This window comes from Danio rerio, chromosome 7, assembly GCF_052040795.2.
Source record: "Danio rerio strain M-AB ecotype USA chromosome 7, GRCz13ab, whole genome shotgun sequence".
In the NCBI taxonomy this organism is placed as follows: Eukaryota; Metazoa; Chordata; class Actinopteri; order Cypriniformes; family Danionidae; genus Danio; species Danio rerio.
The window spans coordinates 37598430-37614820 of NC_141027.1; the positions used below are offsets into that span (position 1 = coordinate 37598430).

General features: G+C 37.7%; 1 protein-coding gene across 29 annotated transcripts in view; it reads left to right on the forward strand.

Annotated features, from left to right (window-relative positions):
* The window catches only part of sall1a (spalt-like transcription factor 1a), a 411399-nt gene extending 397565 nt beyond the window's left edge, over window positions 1–13834 (forward strand). For 27 of the 29 annotated variants that reach the window (XM_087259446.1, XM_087259442.1, XM_087259443.1 and 24 more), the window contains 2 exons: window positions 6861–10288; window positions 12208–13832. In XM_087259446.1, coding sequence (XP_087115572.1) covers window positions 7076–10288; window positions 12208–12648 — 3654 coding nt within the window. In that variant the 5' untranslated portion in view covers window positions 6861–7075 and the 3' untranslated portion in view covers window positions 12649–13832. Of the gene's footprint in view, window positions 1–440; window positions 543–3950; window positions 4026–6860; window positions 10289–12207 lie in introns of those variants that run through there. The other 2 variants (NM_001146014.2, XM_087259434.1) reach the window with 2 other exon arrangements.
* The last annotated feature ends 2557 nt before the right edge of the window (window positions 13835–16391 follow it).

Here is a 16391-nt window from a genome sequence, read left to right on the forward strand (position 1 = left end):
ACACTTTTGGGTGAATTGCAACTTTTGAGCGCCACTTTGATGCCCAGACAGATCAAAAGATACGGTTGGTCTTTCGAAAGAGAAATTGACATTCCTGTAGTGGCTAAGTTAAGCTCTAACGTGGCCACCAGATGGTTGCTAAGAAGGGTTAAACTGTATCTAAAGGGAGTTGGAAAATCCAGCCTTTCTTCCTCACGGATCAACTCATTGGGTGGGAGCAGCAAGAGAGACAAGAGTCCCCAGCAAATCAGCGGCTAATTGATTAAAGAGACTTCATTTGAATAGGGGGCTGGCAAGGTGCCAATCGCCTTTCAGAGGACCCCCCACCCCCCTCCCTTCCATGATTAATCGCGAGGCATTATTGATAATCATAACAGGACACATGCGCGGTGGATGGGCTCGATTTCCGTAATTTTGAGCAGATTTGATAGTAATTTTTTATTCTTTCGTGGCTGATGCGTGAGCCAGCATGTCGCGGAGGAAACAAGCGAAGCCGCAGCATTTCCAGTCCGACTCGCAGCTGGTCCTAGCCGAGCACAATGGTGAGTTCAAGCCCTTATTACACACAGCAACTCAGTTTGCACTATTTTCACAAAGGATTTATAACTTAATTTTAATTATTGTTGGTTTTAACATTTTTAGAGTGAATCCCCCTTGTTTTTAATCCCAGGCAAGGAACTGGTCATCGTATTCTTTCTTTATAGCTAATATTTGTGCTGCTGAAGGGACTGCTGTATTTTTAAAGTACAGTTGGAAACTTTTAGACTTCCCGTGCTATTGTCAGAAATCAGTTTGTGCTTAACACAAAGGCACTTTTACGCATGTTCTGTGTGATATTCTTCAATGAACAAACATATTTCTGCAATTATTGTTTATTTATTAACAAATTGGTTTCCAGTTGTAATTTGGGTGACGTTTGCGCGTTACTTTATTTTTTAAGGCTTTCAAATTTCACCATACAGCATTCATTGGCAAAAGTTAAAACTCATCGAATTAGTTTGGTTCTGGCCCGTTTAAGTTGCCCACACAAGTGGGGATTCGCATGGTTTCAGCTTTTCCCCCTCCTCCTCTCTTGTGTTGCATCTCTAGACCTCGGTACCGCCAAAACACACAGAAACGACATTAAACCTATTATTTAAACAATTCTTTTATTTTGTGTATAGTTTTACACAGTTTTATCTCAGTGGCACACTGTTCCTGTCGCGCTCCGTTATCAAAGATTATATAATGCTAACTTTTATAAACGTTGGTTAAATCAACGAAACTTTTTTTATTAAAATATTTTACTATTATTTCTCAGGTTTCTTAAACTTTAAAAGAGGTATATAGTAAACCGAATCAAAGTTAAACAGCATGTAGTCACAGGCGATCGAACAACGAAATCACATAATCTCATGTAATCGAGCTTTTCTATTATGACTTCATACTTATATAATTTTGTTTCTTTTTTGCGTCATTATAAATTCTGTCTTATACAATAGACGGATTTTGAAAACACGCTTTAATATTTTCACGTGCAGTTTTAAATGCGTTTTAAAATGAGATTTTATATCAAGAGCTGATTTACTAAACTGTGCCATGTAGTTTCCGACACACTCTGTCCCACACTGTGACACAACTCATCTCTCAAAGCCTACCGTGCGTTGACAACTTTTAAAGCATCAGTTTATACACATTTAGGCTAAACAAATGAAAATCCAAAATTATGAATTTGTTATTTTACTTTGAATATATAAGTAACGACATGAACCTAACTATAAGTATGCTTTTTTCTAATAGCATATGCTCTCATGCTAAATTTAATTCAATAGTTTTTTAATATGTGAGAAGATTTCAGCTTCAAGTCAGACAAGCAGTCACTAAAGGTTTTGCAAGAGCCGTTGACTACAAATTTAGGTCTTATATGCTACCTGTTTTACTACTTCTAAACTGCACATATCAAAGGCCGTCTCAGGTCTATAAAAAGAATAGAAAGGGCATACTGAACATTTTGATCACTTAGTGTCTTGTTTGAACCATTTTAAAACGAGTGTGTCGGGGGAACTGTCCTATCTATTGCTTAACTCAGCGTTTTGTAAGCTATCATGTTTCTGATTAGAATGGGACCTCTGAAGAGGTAAGGATTTTATTTCATATCGAAACTGCATCCAACTAATTTTCTAATAAAAAAAATATCTATTTTAATCAGTTTTATCTTAAATATTCCGTTCTGGATTATTTGATTTACCAGAAGTGACATACTTGTATGCTAAAGAGAAAGTATGCCATAGAAATAAAGCACTTTTCTTTGACTGCGGCTTACCTTCAGTTCTTACAAGATTCATAGAGACATTAATGACTGGCACATCGCGATTATTAATACTTCAAATAACACTTGAATTCAACATTGTTTACGCCTTCCATCTTCACTTTAAATTGACTAATCAAGTCTTCTAAATGAAAATAAAATAAACGGCTTTTTGTTCAATTTCATGGGCCGCTGTGGACACCAGTTGCTATTAGAAGACATAACTTTCAGAGGCTTTCCTTAATGTGTTGATGTTCGATTATATGAAATATAAATATAGACAAATTTATCAGTACTATTAATTAGTCTAAATCATCCACAGAATTTTATAAAAAATATTTTCGCTGATATAATTGATGAGATGCAATAATAATTACACCCTCTTATTTTACCATATAGCCCTCTTAATTTGAGAACATGCATGTGCAGCAATCAGCTCGATGTTATTAAAAATTAATACGAGAACAGGCCCAGATTTGCAAAAGTAGTTGTTTGGCGTCTTCCGTGAGAAATGCATTCAAAAGTGAAGTTTATGTGATTAATGCTAGAATTTCAGAAACGAAAAAACAAATCTTCAAAATCATGCCATTGCTGGATTTTCCCGTTCAAATTTAATAATGAATTGAATAGCAGTGTTTGTCAACCGCTGTCATCTGACCAAGTTCACATTTTTGCAAAAAAAAAAAAGCTCATTCAAAGCAAGAGGCGAACTGATTTTTTTAGATACATTGTTATACTGCTATATTTTTTAATTCACCATTTCTTAATAACGCTTTGTTTTTCGTAACTCTTAGTGTAAAACAAAACTTAATGAGTACAGAAAAAACTCCCCTTTAGTGTCTGCTCTCCTGAGGAAAACTAAGCTGATTTTCTCCCAATGCTTTGCGGCCTGTGTGAGGAATTAGAAAGCAGTATTACGGTTAGTCTGAGGTGAGAAGTCTGTCCCTGTTGGCCTGTCACTGAGGGTGGGATGTAGAGCTTTTTTAACCTTTGCCAGGCTCCCTCTGTGGGGAGGCAAGGAGAGATCAGGTCACGGTGTGTTCATGTGTACCATGTCTCTGACCTCCACCATGCTGTGCTATAGCCAGCCAAACAGGGGCTCTTACTTTTTTCCTGGTGTGTGTGTGTGTGTGTGTGTGTGTGTGTGTGTGTGTGTGTGTGTGTGTGTGTGTGTGTGTGTGTGTGTGTGTGTGTGTGTGTGTGTGTGTGTGTGTGTGTGTGTGTGTGTGTGTGTGTGTGTGTGTGAGGAGGTGGGGGTGATGTGGATTGAGATCAATGTTGCTGTTTTCCCCTTTCACCTCAGCAAATTTGCCACTCACCCACCCAGAGAGACTGTCAAGGGAGGTCCCACTTCCAAACACATACAAGCATCGCAAACATCAGGGATTTTGTATCTTGTCGTTTTGCCAGTGTTTATGTGGTGGAAGTTTTGGAAGGGGTTTCGATGTCCGAAATAAAAAAAAAAAGTCTCCTCTCACTCTCGTTCTTTTAAGAGCATGTCCTGTGAATTTAGGATGAGGGCTCGGTGAGCAGCAGAGAAGCCTTTCCCAGGCACACCATCTAGTGTTCAGTAGGAAGTTTTCTATGGCTTGAGAGAGAAAGTGAGGGAGGGACGCAAAGAGAAAGCAGGAAAGTTGAGGGCGGGTGGAAGACAGTAAGGGACACAGAAGAAGGTTGTAAGTGAACGGTAACTCACTCTTGGAAGTCACAACTAGCAAGTCGCCTGCAGCTGAGAAAAGTAACGTAGACATTACAAATTATTCTTATTTATCCTCTCTTTTTTCAAGTTACTCTTTTTTAATTTTTGTACTAACCACATCACCAGCTTTCACTTCTTCCTTTGTCTTGATTTGCTTGGGATGAGATCTTTGACCTTGCTCTGTAGCATGCCGATGATGACCCAAAGCCATCACACTGTAAAAAAATCTCATCAAATCTAGCTCTGCCTAACTAATCTACAGCTCCGCACACAGCCATGCATAATAGCTTTCACAAACTAGCTTTATTTCTTGCTTTCCATACTGCACAGTGTTCATACACACATATGGCTTTGTAAGCTGCCCATTGCGTACTGTAGTTTAGGGATAATCAAATTAAGTTAAAAGCTTTTCTAGAAATATATTTAAAAATATTGTTTTTGGTTGAAATTATTTATTTAAAATGTTGATTCCTTTATATTTATTTATTTCAGTTGTTAAGTTGTTAATTTACCTTAGTTTATTTTATTAATTTATTAATTTTCCCATTTTTTTAGATTTTTAACATTGTTTCTGTCCGTAATATTACAAACTCTACTTGAAGGTCAGAGGATATGTCAAAATGTCTCTTTGATGTGATATGACATTACAGTTTACTTCATCATTCATTTGTCATATAATTACCTTCATGTCATTGTTTGGAAATTGATAGTTTAAAAGTCATCCATATATTTTATAGGAAAACAATATGAAAATGAAAATGAATATGTGTAAGTGAGGATAAAGTAAACAGTTCTTTACATTTGAATTTACAGTAATGTAACTTTTAATATACATTTTATTAAGAATATAGTATTAACATCTAGGCATAGCATTTTTTTTTTACTCTACTGTAAATTATTTCCAAAGACCCCCTTCACATTGTAAATCCCGTGCAGTATATATTCACTGAGAAAGAGAGAAAAAAAGTTTGTTAATAAATATGCTTTTTAACATTTGCAATGAGATTGAGTTACTACAAAATTTAGTAACCGAAAGCAAAGGTCTTCAACAGGTTTTGCTCGATATCTCATTACTGTAAATGAACAAGTAACTGCTAGTGTGCATTCATATTACTATTACTATTATTATTATTATTATTATTATTATTATTATTAACAAATAACTATTTTAATATTATTATATTAGTATTGATAATTTGATAGTTAACTTTTTTGGTTTTGTTTAAGAAAAATAATTAGTTGTGTGTGTGTATGTGTGTGTGTGTGTGATGTGATTTGAACTTTAATTCCTAATTCCCTCCCACCAAATTAACTTTTTATCTTTCATTATCATCAGCTCGACGTATTTTAATATAAACAATTTTCATCCAAAAAAAAGTTGACTTTTCTCCGTCTGGGCAACACATCGTTTGTGTGAGACACGGCTTTACTGTCATGGCAACTTTAACGTTATCTGATGTTCCAGCTCAGAGAGACACAGGGGGAAGATAATCCCTGAATTAAACAGAATCTGCTTTAGAGCCAGCCGTGATGAGCAGGCTGGGCCCTCGCCCCTCTCCCCTGCTCTGACACTCCCATGCTGGGGAACAATGGGGAGCCATCCTGTCTCTCCACAGGGCTGGGACACACTTCTTGCAGGGGTTTCATTTGCAAATGAATCTCCACGCTGATGAAAATGTTGAGAGCAAAGCCCCACAATGAGTGGGACTCATAGAGAATTGCAATTTGTAAATCAACTTGTATGTTAAACAGCATGATTTTTGAGGGACAAAAAGAGGAGGTGGGGTGAGAAAGAATGAGGAAACTGGAGAAAGGCCACAGCCCTAGTTGAAGGGAGGGAGGGAGCATAAAAAAATTCTCACTTTGCTTTTCAATTTCTTGTGGTTCTTTTTTTCCCTCAGAAAAATCTCAAAACCTGTTCCACTGTATAATTTAAGTAAAAATCATCATGTGTTTTGGCACGTGATGTTATTACTGTACACAAGCTTTATTTGAGTAAGCAAAATATTTTCTTAGTTATTTAAGCGTTCTGTTATTTTTGTATTAATTGGCTTGTATTTAAAAAAAGGTTGCATAAATGATCGCCTAAATGGTTGCAAATATTCCGGTTGACCACAAAATCATTTAATATCATGAATCATTTTAAACAACTTTTTATGTTCCGATGATCATGCAATTATTTCATTTATGCTCAGCCTGGTATGAGTGCGTTTGGAGCTTCTGCGGGGTGCATAGCAATCTGAATGCCAAAGGCTTACTTGTTCCTGTCAGATCCTGATTGCAGGCTGACTGGATACAAATTAGTTTAGTGACAGGGATAACCTGTCCAAGATGCCTGCAGTTGGTTGAAAATGAGCAAAGTTGACAGCAAATTGAAAGTCTAATAAGTCCTTCAAATGGTTGATTTGTGCCTAGTGGACATGTAGACATTGAGGAGTATGAAATATTGGAAATCAATGACCCTCTATGAAATTTCATTAGGGCCCATTGTTCTCAGTTCATAGTATTTTATGTTTTGATGGATTATCTGAAGAAAATGATTACCTAAGGTGGTTGAATTGATGGGACTTTGATACACATCTTCAAAGATCACTTTTAAGCAATATTGTAAAAAGTGCTATTGATTTTGTCTCTTTTCTTATCCTATTTCATCATAGCTCTACATAGTGTGGAGGCCTTTTTCTTGGTTTTATTTGGTATTTGTTTCTTTTCTTTTTTTGATGGTTGTTTTTGAACGTATGAGGAGGATAAGCATTAAACTGATTAACAGAAGATTAACAACAAAAGAATTTGAACAGATAAAGCTGCTTCTTCAGATACAAAACATCTCTAATCGCTAATCCCCCTGTTCCCCCCTCTTATTTTCTTCTACAGGGGACACAGAGACCAACCCGGACGACTCCCCCTGTAAAGACTCGGGTGCCCATGTCTGCAGCAGATGTTGCGCAGAGTTCTTTGAACTATCGGATCTTGAACAACACCAGAAGAATTGCACTAAGAATCAATTAGTTCTAATTGTGAATGAAAATCCAGTGTCTCCTTCCGGAACCTTCTCCCCAGGCTCCTCTCCTCATAATCCTGATGAGCAGATGAATGATACAACTAATAACACAGATCAAGCAGAGTTGACTGACCTTTTGGAGCAAAACATACTTGACAAAGAGGAGGCCATGGACACAGAGATGTCAGGAGTCTCTGCACCACACAATGATGGAAATGGTCGTATGGCAGGTAGCAGCCCACTCAGTGGTGTTGGAACTGGCCATGGAACGCTGGGAAGCACTGGGTCCAATCTGGGGAGCTCTGTCATCTCTGCCTCACTACCTCAGCTGGGTAACTTGACTGAGCTGGGCAATTTTTCCATGATCAACAGCAATGTCATTATTGAAAACCTACAGAGCACCAAAGTGGCTGTGGCCCAGTTTTCTCAAGAAACCAGAGCAACAGGGGGGCAAAGGGTGGCTGTGCCAGCCCTCATGGAGCAGCTCTTGGCCCTGCAGCAGCAGCAGATTCACCAGCTACAGCTCATAGAGCAGATTCGTCACCAGATTCTTCTGTTAGCCTCACAGTCACCTGAGCTCCAAGCACCCCCTAGTTCTTCCCCAGTGACCTTAGGTTCAGGTACTAGCCCACTAACCACTCTTAGTTCCCATTTGTCTCAGCAGTTGGCAGCTGCCGCAGGGTTAGCACAGAGCATAGCTAGCCAGTCTGCGAGCATTAGCAGTTTGAAACAGATGGCTAATGTTGCGCAGCTACCTCAGAGCAATTCCAGTGTGGGAGAGTCATCTCAAAGCCTTGCAGCACCAGGGCCTGCTCCAGTTAATGCCCAACCTTTAGAAAAGAGGCCAGGCAATGCAGGAAGCTTGCATCCTCCATTAGGAAACCCATCACTTGCAAAGTCATCCACACCAGCCTTTGCAATGGGAAACCTTTTGAATCCTGTGGCTAATACCCTTCTACCTCAGCCCCCGCCAGGCAACCCAATATTTTCCAGTGCACTGCCGAGCGTCGGTTCCACAGTTGAGGATCTCAATTCACTGGCTGCACTGGCTCAACAAAGAAAAGGCAAGCCACCCAATGTTTCTTCTTTTGAACCGAAGAGTAGCTCTGAGGACACATTTTTCAAGCATAAATGCAGGTTTTGTGGCAAGGTGTTTGGTAGTGACAGTGCACTGCAGATTCACTTACGTTCTCATACAGGTGAAAGGCCATACAAATGCAACATATGTGGCAACCGCTTTTCCACTCGTGGTAACTTAAAGGTTCATTTTCAGCGTCATAAAGAGAAGTATCCACACATTCAGATGAACCCATACCCTGTCCCAGAGCATCTAGACAATATTCCAACAAGTACTGGCATTCCCTATGGTATGTCTATGCCCCCTGAAAAACCAGTGACCAGCTGGTTGGATAGTAAACCTGTTCTGTCCACTCTGACATCCTCTGTTGGCATGTTACTTCCACCAACTATACCAAGTCTGCCTCCATTCATAAAAAAGGAAGAGAATAACTCACTGGCTATAAGCAGCCCTTCTCATTCTGCTAAAAGCGACTCAGGTCCTGCTGACACACCCATGAAGAATACAGATAGTGTGTTGGAGGAAGGTGAGAGCACAACCCTGCCTACCTCAAACGGCAAAGCTGAAGAAAACAACCAGTCCTCCAATTTATTATCTAACATGAGCTCTGCGGTGGAGGGTACAATAGAGTACACCACCTCCAACAGTCCTCCGATGGCCACTAACCCACTCATGCCTCTGATGTCAGAACAGTTCAAAGCTAAATTTCCTTTTGGGGGTCTTCTCGATCCTCTCCAAGGCTCAGAAACATCAAAACTTCAGCAACTTGTTGAGAACATCGACAGGAAGGTAGCAGACCCCAATGAGTGTGTTATCTGTCATCGTATTCTTAGTTGCCAGAGTGCACTGAAAATGCACTACCGCACGCACACAGGGGAGAGGCCTTTCAAATGTAAAGTGTGTGGTCGTGCCTTCACCACCAAGGGCAACCTCAAGACTCATTACAGTGTCCATCGAGCTATGCCGCCACTGAGAGTCCAGCATTCATGTCCTATTTGCCAGAAGAAGTTCACAAATGCTGTGGTGTTGCAGCAGCACATTCGCATGCACATGGGTGGCCAGATCCCCAACACCCCACTTCCTGACAATTATCCAGAATCCATGGGATCCGATGCTGGATCTTTTGATGAGAGAAACATTGATGATCTTGACAACTTCTCTGATGACAACATGGAAGGAATTGAGGATGGACCAGACAGCAGCATTCCAGACACACCAAAGTCAGTTGATGCATCTCAAGACAGCCTCTGTTCATCTCCTACTCTACATGAGTCATTTGGCATGGACGAGAGGATCCAGGAGAAGAGTGCCAACCATGGAGCAGGAGAGGAAGTGCAGTATGATCAAGGGAAATCAGTGGAGAACGGTTTAGTGGAAGGAGACAGATTCACAAATGACTCCTCTTCACTGGGGGGTGACATAGAAAGCCAAAGTGCCGGAAGTCCAGCTGTCTCTGAATCTACCTCTTCCATGCAAGCTCCGTCACCCTCTAATGGTATATTCCAACAACAAAAGTCTCCTAGTATGGAAGATAGGCAGCAAAGGGCATTGTCATTGGAGCACATTAGTGCAAGTCTCATGCATTCTAATTCTGCCAGTCCTGGAGCTCTGGATCTTACTTCAGTTAACTCATCTAAAGATCCTATTAGCATGCTTTTCCCCTTCCGTGAGCGAGGCACCTTGAAAAATACAGCATGTGATATCTGTGGCAAGACGTTTGCCTGCCAGAGTGCCTTGGACATCCATTACCGTAGCCATACCAAAGAGAGACCATTTATTTGCACAGTATGCAACCGGGGCTTTTCCACCAAGGGGAACTTAAAGCAACATATGCTGACTCACCAGATGCGAGATTTGCCCTCCCAACTCTTTGAGCCCAACACCAGTCTTGCCTCCAGTCTTGCCTCTAGCCCAACTCCTTCCCTTCTGTCTGTTGGACCCTTGTCCTCTATGATGAAAACTGAGGTCAATGGCTTTCTGCATGGTCTTCAACCTGAAGTAAAAGACTTGCCCCCGGCACTGGTGACCTCTTCTGCTTCCACTTCTCCAGTACTTTCAGCCGCTCCACCACGTAGGACGCCTAAGCAGCACTTCTGCACCACTTGTGGGAAGACTTTTTCCTCCTCCAGTGCTCTGCAAATCCATGAGAGAACCCATACGGGAGAGAAGCCCTTTGCCTGCACTATATGTGGGCGAGCATTTACCACAAAAGGAAATCTCAAGGTAATTACTACTTTATATAATTTAAAATATTTTTTCTTTGTTTTTAAAGTATATTATTAGACCATTTCCCTTAATATTCATTTGTAATTTCATTTTTGTGAAAAGCCAGACAAAATGAGTGATCGTATCAACCAGTATTGATGAGGAAAAATAAATCAAATGCGGTCAGAATTATAATGGGTCAAAGCAAGAAAAAAAACTCACTGCAAATGTTTTTGTTGTGTGTGTGTGTGTGTATATATATATGTATGTATACATTATATTATTATATATTTTATTAATTAACAGAGCAAGGAAATTTTCACAGTATGTCTGATTATATTTTTTCTTCTGAAAAAAAAGTCTTATTTGTTTTATGTTTTATTTTGGCCAGAATAAAAGCAGTTTTTAATTTGAAAAAAAAAAATTTTAAGGAGATTTTTAGTCCACAAAACAAACCATTGTTTTACAATACCTTGCATAATTACCCTAACCTGCCTAGTTAACCTAGACAAGCCTTTAAATGTCACTTTGAGCTGTATAGAAGTGTCTTGAAAAATATCTAGTCAAATATTATTTACTGTCATCATAACAAAGATAAAATAAATAAGCAGTTAAAAATAATTTAATAAAATTATTATGTTTAAATATGTGTTAAAAAAAATCTCTCCGTCAAACAGAAATTGGGGGGAAAAATAAACGGGGGGCTTGCATGTATGTATACACACACACACACACACACACACACACACACACACACACACACACACACAAAGAGTTCAGACGCAAACACCTCTATGCCATCTGAAATTTCCTTTTAAATTGAGCATTTTACCCAGGTTCCTGCGTGTTTGTTCTGTAATTCCACATTTATTTTAAAGTAAAATAACTGATCATAAACATAGGAGGCTGAGAAAACATTTCATAAGAAAATTTCATATGGCACTTTTTGCATTTGCATCTAAAGTCTTCATATATATATATATATATATATATATATATATATATATATATATATATATATATATATATATATATATATATATATACCCACATACACAATTAATAAAGGGAAGTGGAAATGTTGAGTCATCCCATTTATATGAATATTAGGCTGAAACCTGAAAAAAAAAATTAGTGGAACATAGCCAGGAATGCTTCACATAACAGCATTTAACCACAGTTACCAGTGGCGAACACCCGTAAATGTGGCACGCTAACTATTTTTCCATAGTTTATCTCAGGAAAAAAAGTTGTAAATAAATATGTATTTTACATAAAGAAAAAAATAGGTCTAGCACACAGATAATGTGAAGGAGGGTATGTAAACATTAAACTATACATTTTTTTTCTTCTAAATAAGAAGTTAATTAAATATACCTTTTAACTATTACAAAATACAGATTCTAAAATAATGTTCATTCGTCTATTACCTAAAATACATAGGAATAAATTTTAGATCTATGTAAATTGTAAGTATCATAAGGATATGTAAACTACACAAAAGGTGTAAAAGTACAACAATTAAACAAGGTACCCCCCCCCCCCCCATCCCCGTATGTACTGCATGCTTCAAGGGTGAACTGGGGGCAACTGTCAGATACAATACTGTCCAGCACAATGAGAGTGGACAGTGCAATTTTCTCAGAAAACACGTCTACCACATACCCTTTGTTTCATATGCAGACCACCATTCTCACTGAGTGAACGTTACAAGATTTTAACCTTGTTTTAATAATTAGACAAATGCTGCTTCCAGTGGGCCTATTTTAATACTAATTATTATAGTACTACTCCTCTTTTTCCATTGCATCATCTCACGTGTTATTCATCTTAATGTTTCCAAAAAATTTAAATCTTGCAGCTCTCATTATCCTTTGTTTTTATACTCTCTAATCCCTTTTCTTCAACTTTCTTTTTTTTTAATGTTCTCTCCCTAGGTGCATATGGGTACCCACATGTGGAACAGTGCTCCTGCACGGCGGGGTCGCAGACTTTCAGTAGATGGTCCCATGGCTTTCCTGGGCACCAACCCTGTTAAGTTTCCTGAGCTCTTCCAAAAGGACCTATCCAGCAGGGCTGGAAACGGAGACCCAACCAGCTTCTGGAATCAGTATGCTGCTGCTTTCTCTAATGGCCTCGCCATGAAAACCAACGAGATCTCAGTGATCCAAAATGGAGGCCTGCCCCCTCCACTGTCAGGGAGTGTGGGCAATGGGGGCAGTTCTCCGATCGGAGGCTTGACAGGCAGCATGGAAAAGCTGCATAACTCTGAGCCCAATCCTGCTCTGGCTGGCCTAGAGAAAATGGCCAACACTGAAAACGGGACTCACTTCCGCTTCACACGCTTCATGGAGGACAAGGAGATAGTGACCAACTAGAGAATAAATTTTTTTCTTTTTTTTTTTTTTTGATGTCGTTGTTGCGCTCATGAACAAACATAAACTCTTTAACTGGCACACACACATGTGCTCTCCAGTATATGCGTCAATGAAGAGAAGAGCAAGAAAAAAAACTGTATCAGCTTTTGCTTGCCATTAAGACTTTATGAAGAGGAGTTTGAAAAGAACTTGCTTTTTTTGTACAATGTACAACACGTTATAGTTTTATGCAGCTTATTTATTAGTGATTATAACCTTGCTCGAAAACCAAGTGGAAATATTAACAGTTACTTAGGTTTTGTTATTTTCCATTTTATCAGCAGAGTGAATCTGTATGAGTGTTTTAAAGTGTGCTTTTGAAACTTAGCTTTTCTTGGTAGACGACTTCACCATGGCATTAAATTATTTTCTATCTGTAGTATGTGTTAACAAAACTTGATGTTCATGTAATGATTTAGAGCTTAAAAAGTGCAACGTAAGGCTGTAAATACTGTACACTTATCTGTGCTAGATGGTTTACAAGCTGTGTAGAAACTTTCCTCTGAGAAATATCAACATTTCATCAATCCAGGGACGTAGGTTAGTCCTTTTCTCTCTGTCTTAAAAGTGAAAAAGAAAAAAAAGAAAAGTGGAAAAAAGTGGTTTTCACCTCAGCTGTTTTGTTTAGACCTTAGTATTTTCGTTTTGCTTTTTACTGCATTTCAAACTCTTTATTTGTGCTTTTAGGGAACAAAGCTTAAACGGTTGTAAAATGACAACATGAAGAGAGGTCCAAACTTATGAATGGGATGGGAAAATTCTAAATGCCTTGTGGTTTTAGATTTGCTGGGCTTACAAACTGCTGCTAGGTACTAGCGTCTGTGTTTGACATCGACTGCACATCACGTGTTGACGCGCCCAATACTTTTTTTTCTTTCCGGATGTGGAGCAACAAATTCCTTTACAACAATTGTACATAGTCTTACTCGAAGACATCAAGTCCATCTCGACCAGGGGACAAAATGATGATAGTGTTTTTATAAATATTATATAAATATATATATATATGGACTGTTACATGCACTTTCTTGAAAAGTTGGAAGATCTTTTAGGGCCCAGTTTCTCTACAGTTTAATACCTACTAACAACTACGTTACTGTAATTCTTTACTCTAATAATCAAATACATCAGTTTTCCAAAAGAAAGAGTGTCGGCCTTGATGATTTATTTGTTTCTCTCTCTCTCTCTCTCTCTCTCTCTCTCTCGAGTTTGTTCATCCATCTTAAGTGTTTAAATTATGTAAGTATTTTTTCATTTAAAAAATGTTGAGGTTGCCCAGTCGATATCCTGTTTTTACCTCGGGTAGAATTTCTTTTGGCTGATGGACTATGGATTTCTTCTCCCGACAGAGTGCATTAAACGTGTGAAATGTTAATCCAAAGTCGGTTACATATTTAACTTCAACGTGTCAGACCGCGTCCGTCAGGATGCAAATGCAATTACAGAGCGCTTCATTAAAACACATGCAGCTCGGCTGTAAGTCACATTTCTGAGTTCATCATTCTGCCTCTTGACAGGCTTCAGCATCTTTAATTAAACAATCGATCGTTTTAGAAGCCCCTTTCTTTCAGCGTTTGTTTAGATGGATTGGTTCACCGTTCCTGTCTCATAAGGGAAAGTTTTCATGTAGGTTAAGCCGTTTTCTTTAAATGAATGGGGTAGGTTTTTAGATGAAGTCTGTAAAATTAGGCTCCTCCGTAAATGTTATGTTTTATCTAGATTTTTCTTTTTGCTTTAAATGTTACTTTAAACATTTTATATAGAACAACAATTTAGCACATTCTTCTAATTTTATGCGGTACAAAAGCGACATTTGCTTCCGCCTCTGCATCTAAAGCAAGGTTTTGTCCTCACCAGCAAAGGCTTAAAATATCCTTTTATGCAGGTGCTTTATTGTTATAGTTTTAATATTGATTCTCTGTACGTATTCAGCCACTTTTAAAACATTTAGGCTGTAAACTCTTAAAGTAAATGTCACTGATGAAGAGTGGGCTTTAAAAATCAAAATAATAACCATCAATCTATCATCGTTTAACATAAAATATATGTCCTGCTTTTTCACCAGCTGCATTTAATTTAACACACCATTGCACTTCCTGAAACGCAGGATCTGTTAATTCGAGGCTCTCATCCTCTCGCCCTACGCCGCCTCCTCCCCGGATTTTATAGCTGGCTAAATTCCCCAATATTTACAAGATCGCGATGCTAAATGACCCTTGCAAACAGTCCGGGAGCGGCAGAGGGTCCCGCCCCTCTCAATCTGTGCTCCTTCTTTGAGGAGCCGCGACAGGCGCTTTGTTTGGACACTTCGTCAGTTTCCGGATTCCGCGGTGACAGCGCGCGCGCTCTTCATTCACACCGTCGCTCTAAAGTTTTCAGTTAATGACATTTCTCATGCGGTGTTTCATATAAAAGTGATTTGATTCTCTCTTGTTAAACTTTGTTCTTAGGCGAAAACATTTCTTATTTCCGTTAATGTCGCCAAACGTTATTACTGGCATTTCTTAATAATAAATGGTTAAAGTAAATTGATTGTTTCTCTGTTATTTGCAATGAGTCATATCGAATATTAGCCTGATAAACAAGGAAATAATTTATCATGTTATGTTAATATCGAAACGTCCATTTAAAACAGCTTGAATAATAATAATAATAATAATAATAATAATAATGGCAATAATAAATAATTTCAACGAATGGCCGTCTGTTCAGACCATATGAAAATTACCATTTTGGTGGGTTGGAAAACATTTTCTTACATTAATAATAATAACTAATAGTTGAATAGGATAATAAGTCAATAAAATATACTGTAGTTTATTCCAATTCAGTTCTTAGTTTTTGTGATCAAACCTTTTTTAATTTAACTATGATTCATTATCTTAAAAACAAACAAACAAATTAACAAATATAATAAATAGATAAATACGCTTTAACATATGTTCATGCATTGCATTAAAATTATGTTATTTAAAGATTAGTTTTAGTCTTTATTTTTATTCAAAAGCTCATGTTACCTTTTGTCTGCTTCTGCTCTGATAATGAAAGATTACATTTATTATTAGTCATCATTTATTTGTGCTATGATTATTACAATTATAAATGGTTAATATTATAAACATTACCTAATAGAGTGTGAATTGTCCTTTTATTTAAAACAATCAAAATACAAAGGCATCTTGAAATGGGATTTAAACAAATGAAACATTCTATGAAATTATTTGTATGAAGCAGACAATTATAGAAAAGTCAAAAACACCTGAAAAGTCTCCCTAGTCAGATCACAAAATGAAAGAATGACCTGAATATTAAACAATAATTACTACTAATGCTATAATAAACCCTGTTACCTTTCCCTGCATGGCATTATCGTTTATAAAAACATAGAGATGAACTGAGTGTAACTTTCAGTTGATCTACCATTGATGACCATATTTATTTATTTATTTATTTATTTATTTATTTATTTATTTATTTATTTATTATTTTTTATTTTGTTTGTTTATTTATTTTTTTATTTTTTATTTTTTATTTAAAGATTGCTATAGGAAAATGTGTCAGTATGCTGTATGTAGTGCATCTATGGTACTTTATTTTAGGTTTTCATTAATTGTTTGTAGTGTTCAAATATTATGCCCAAAAAATCTAAACAGAGAGAAGACTAATGAAATGTAATGTTTAATGTAATGTAAATGTTATATATA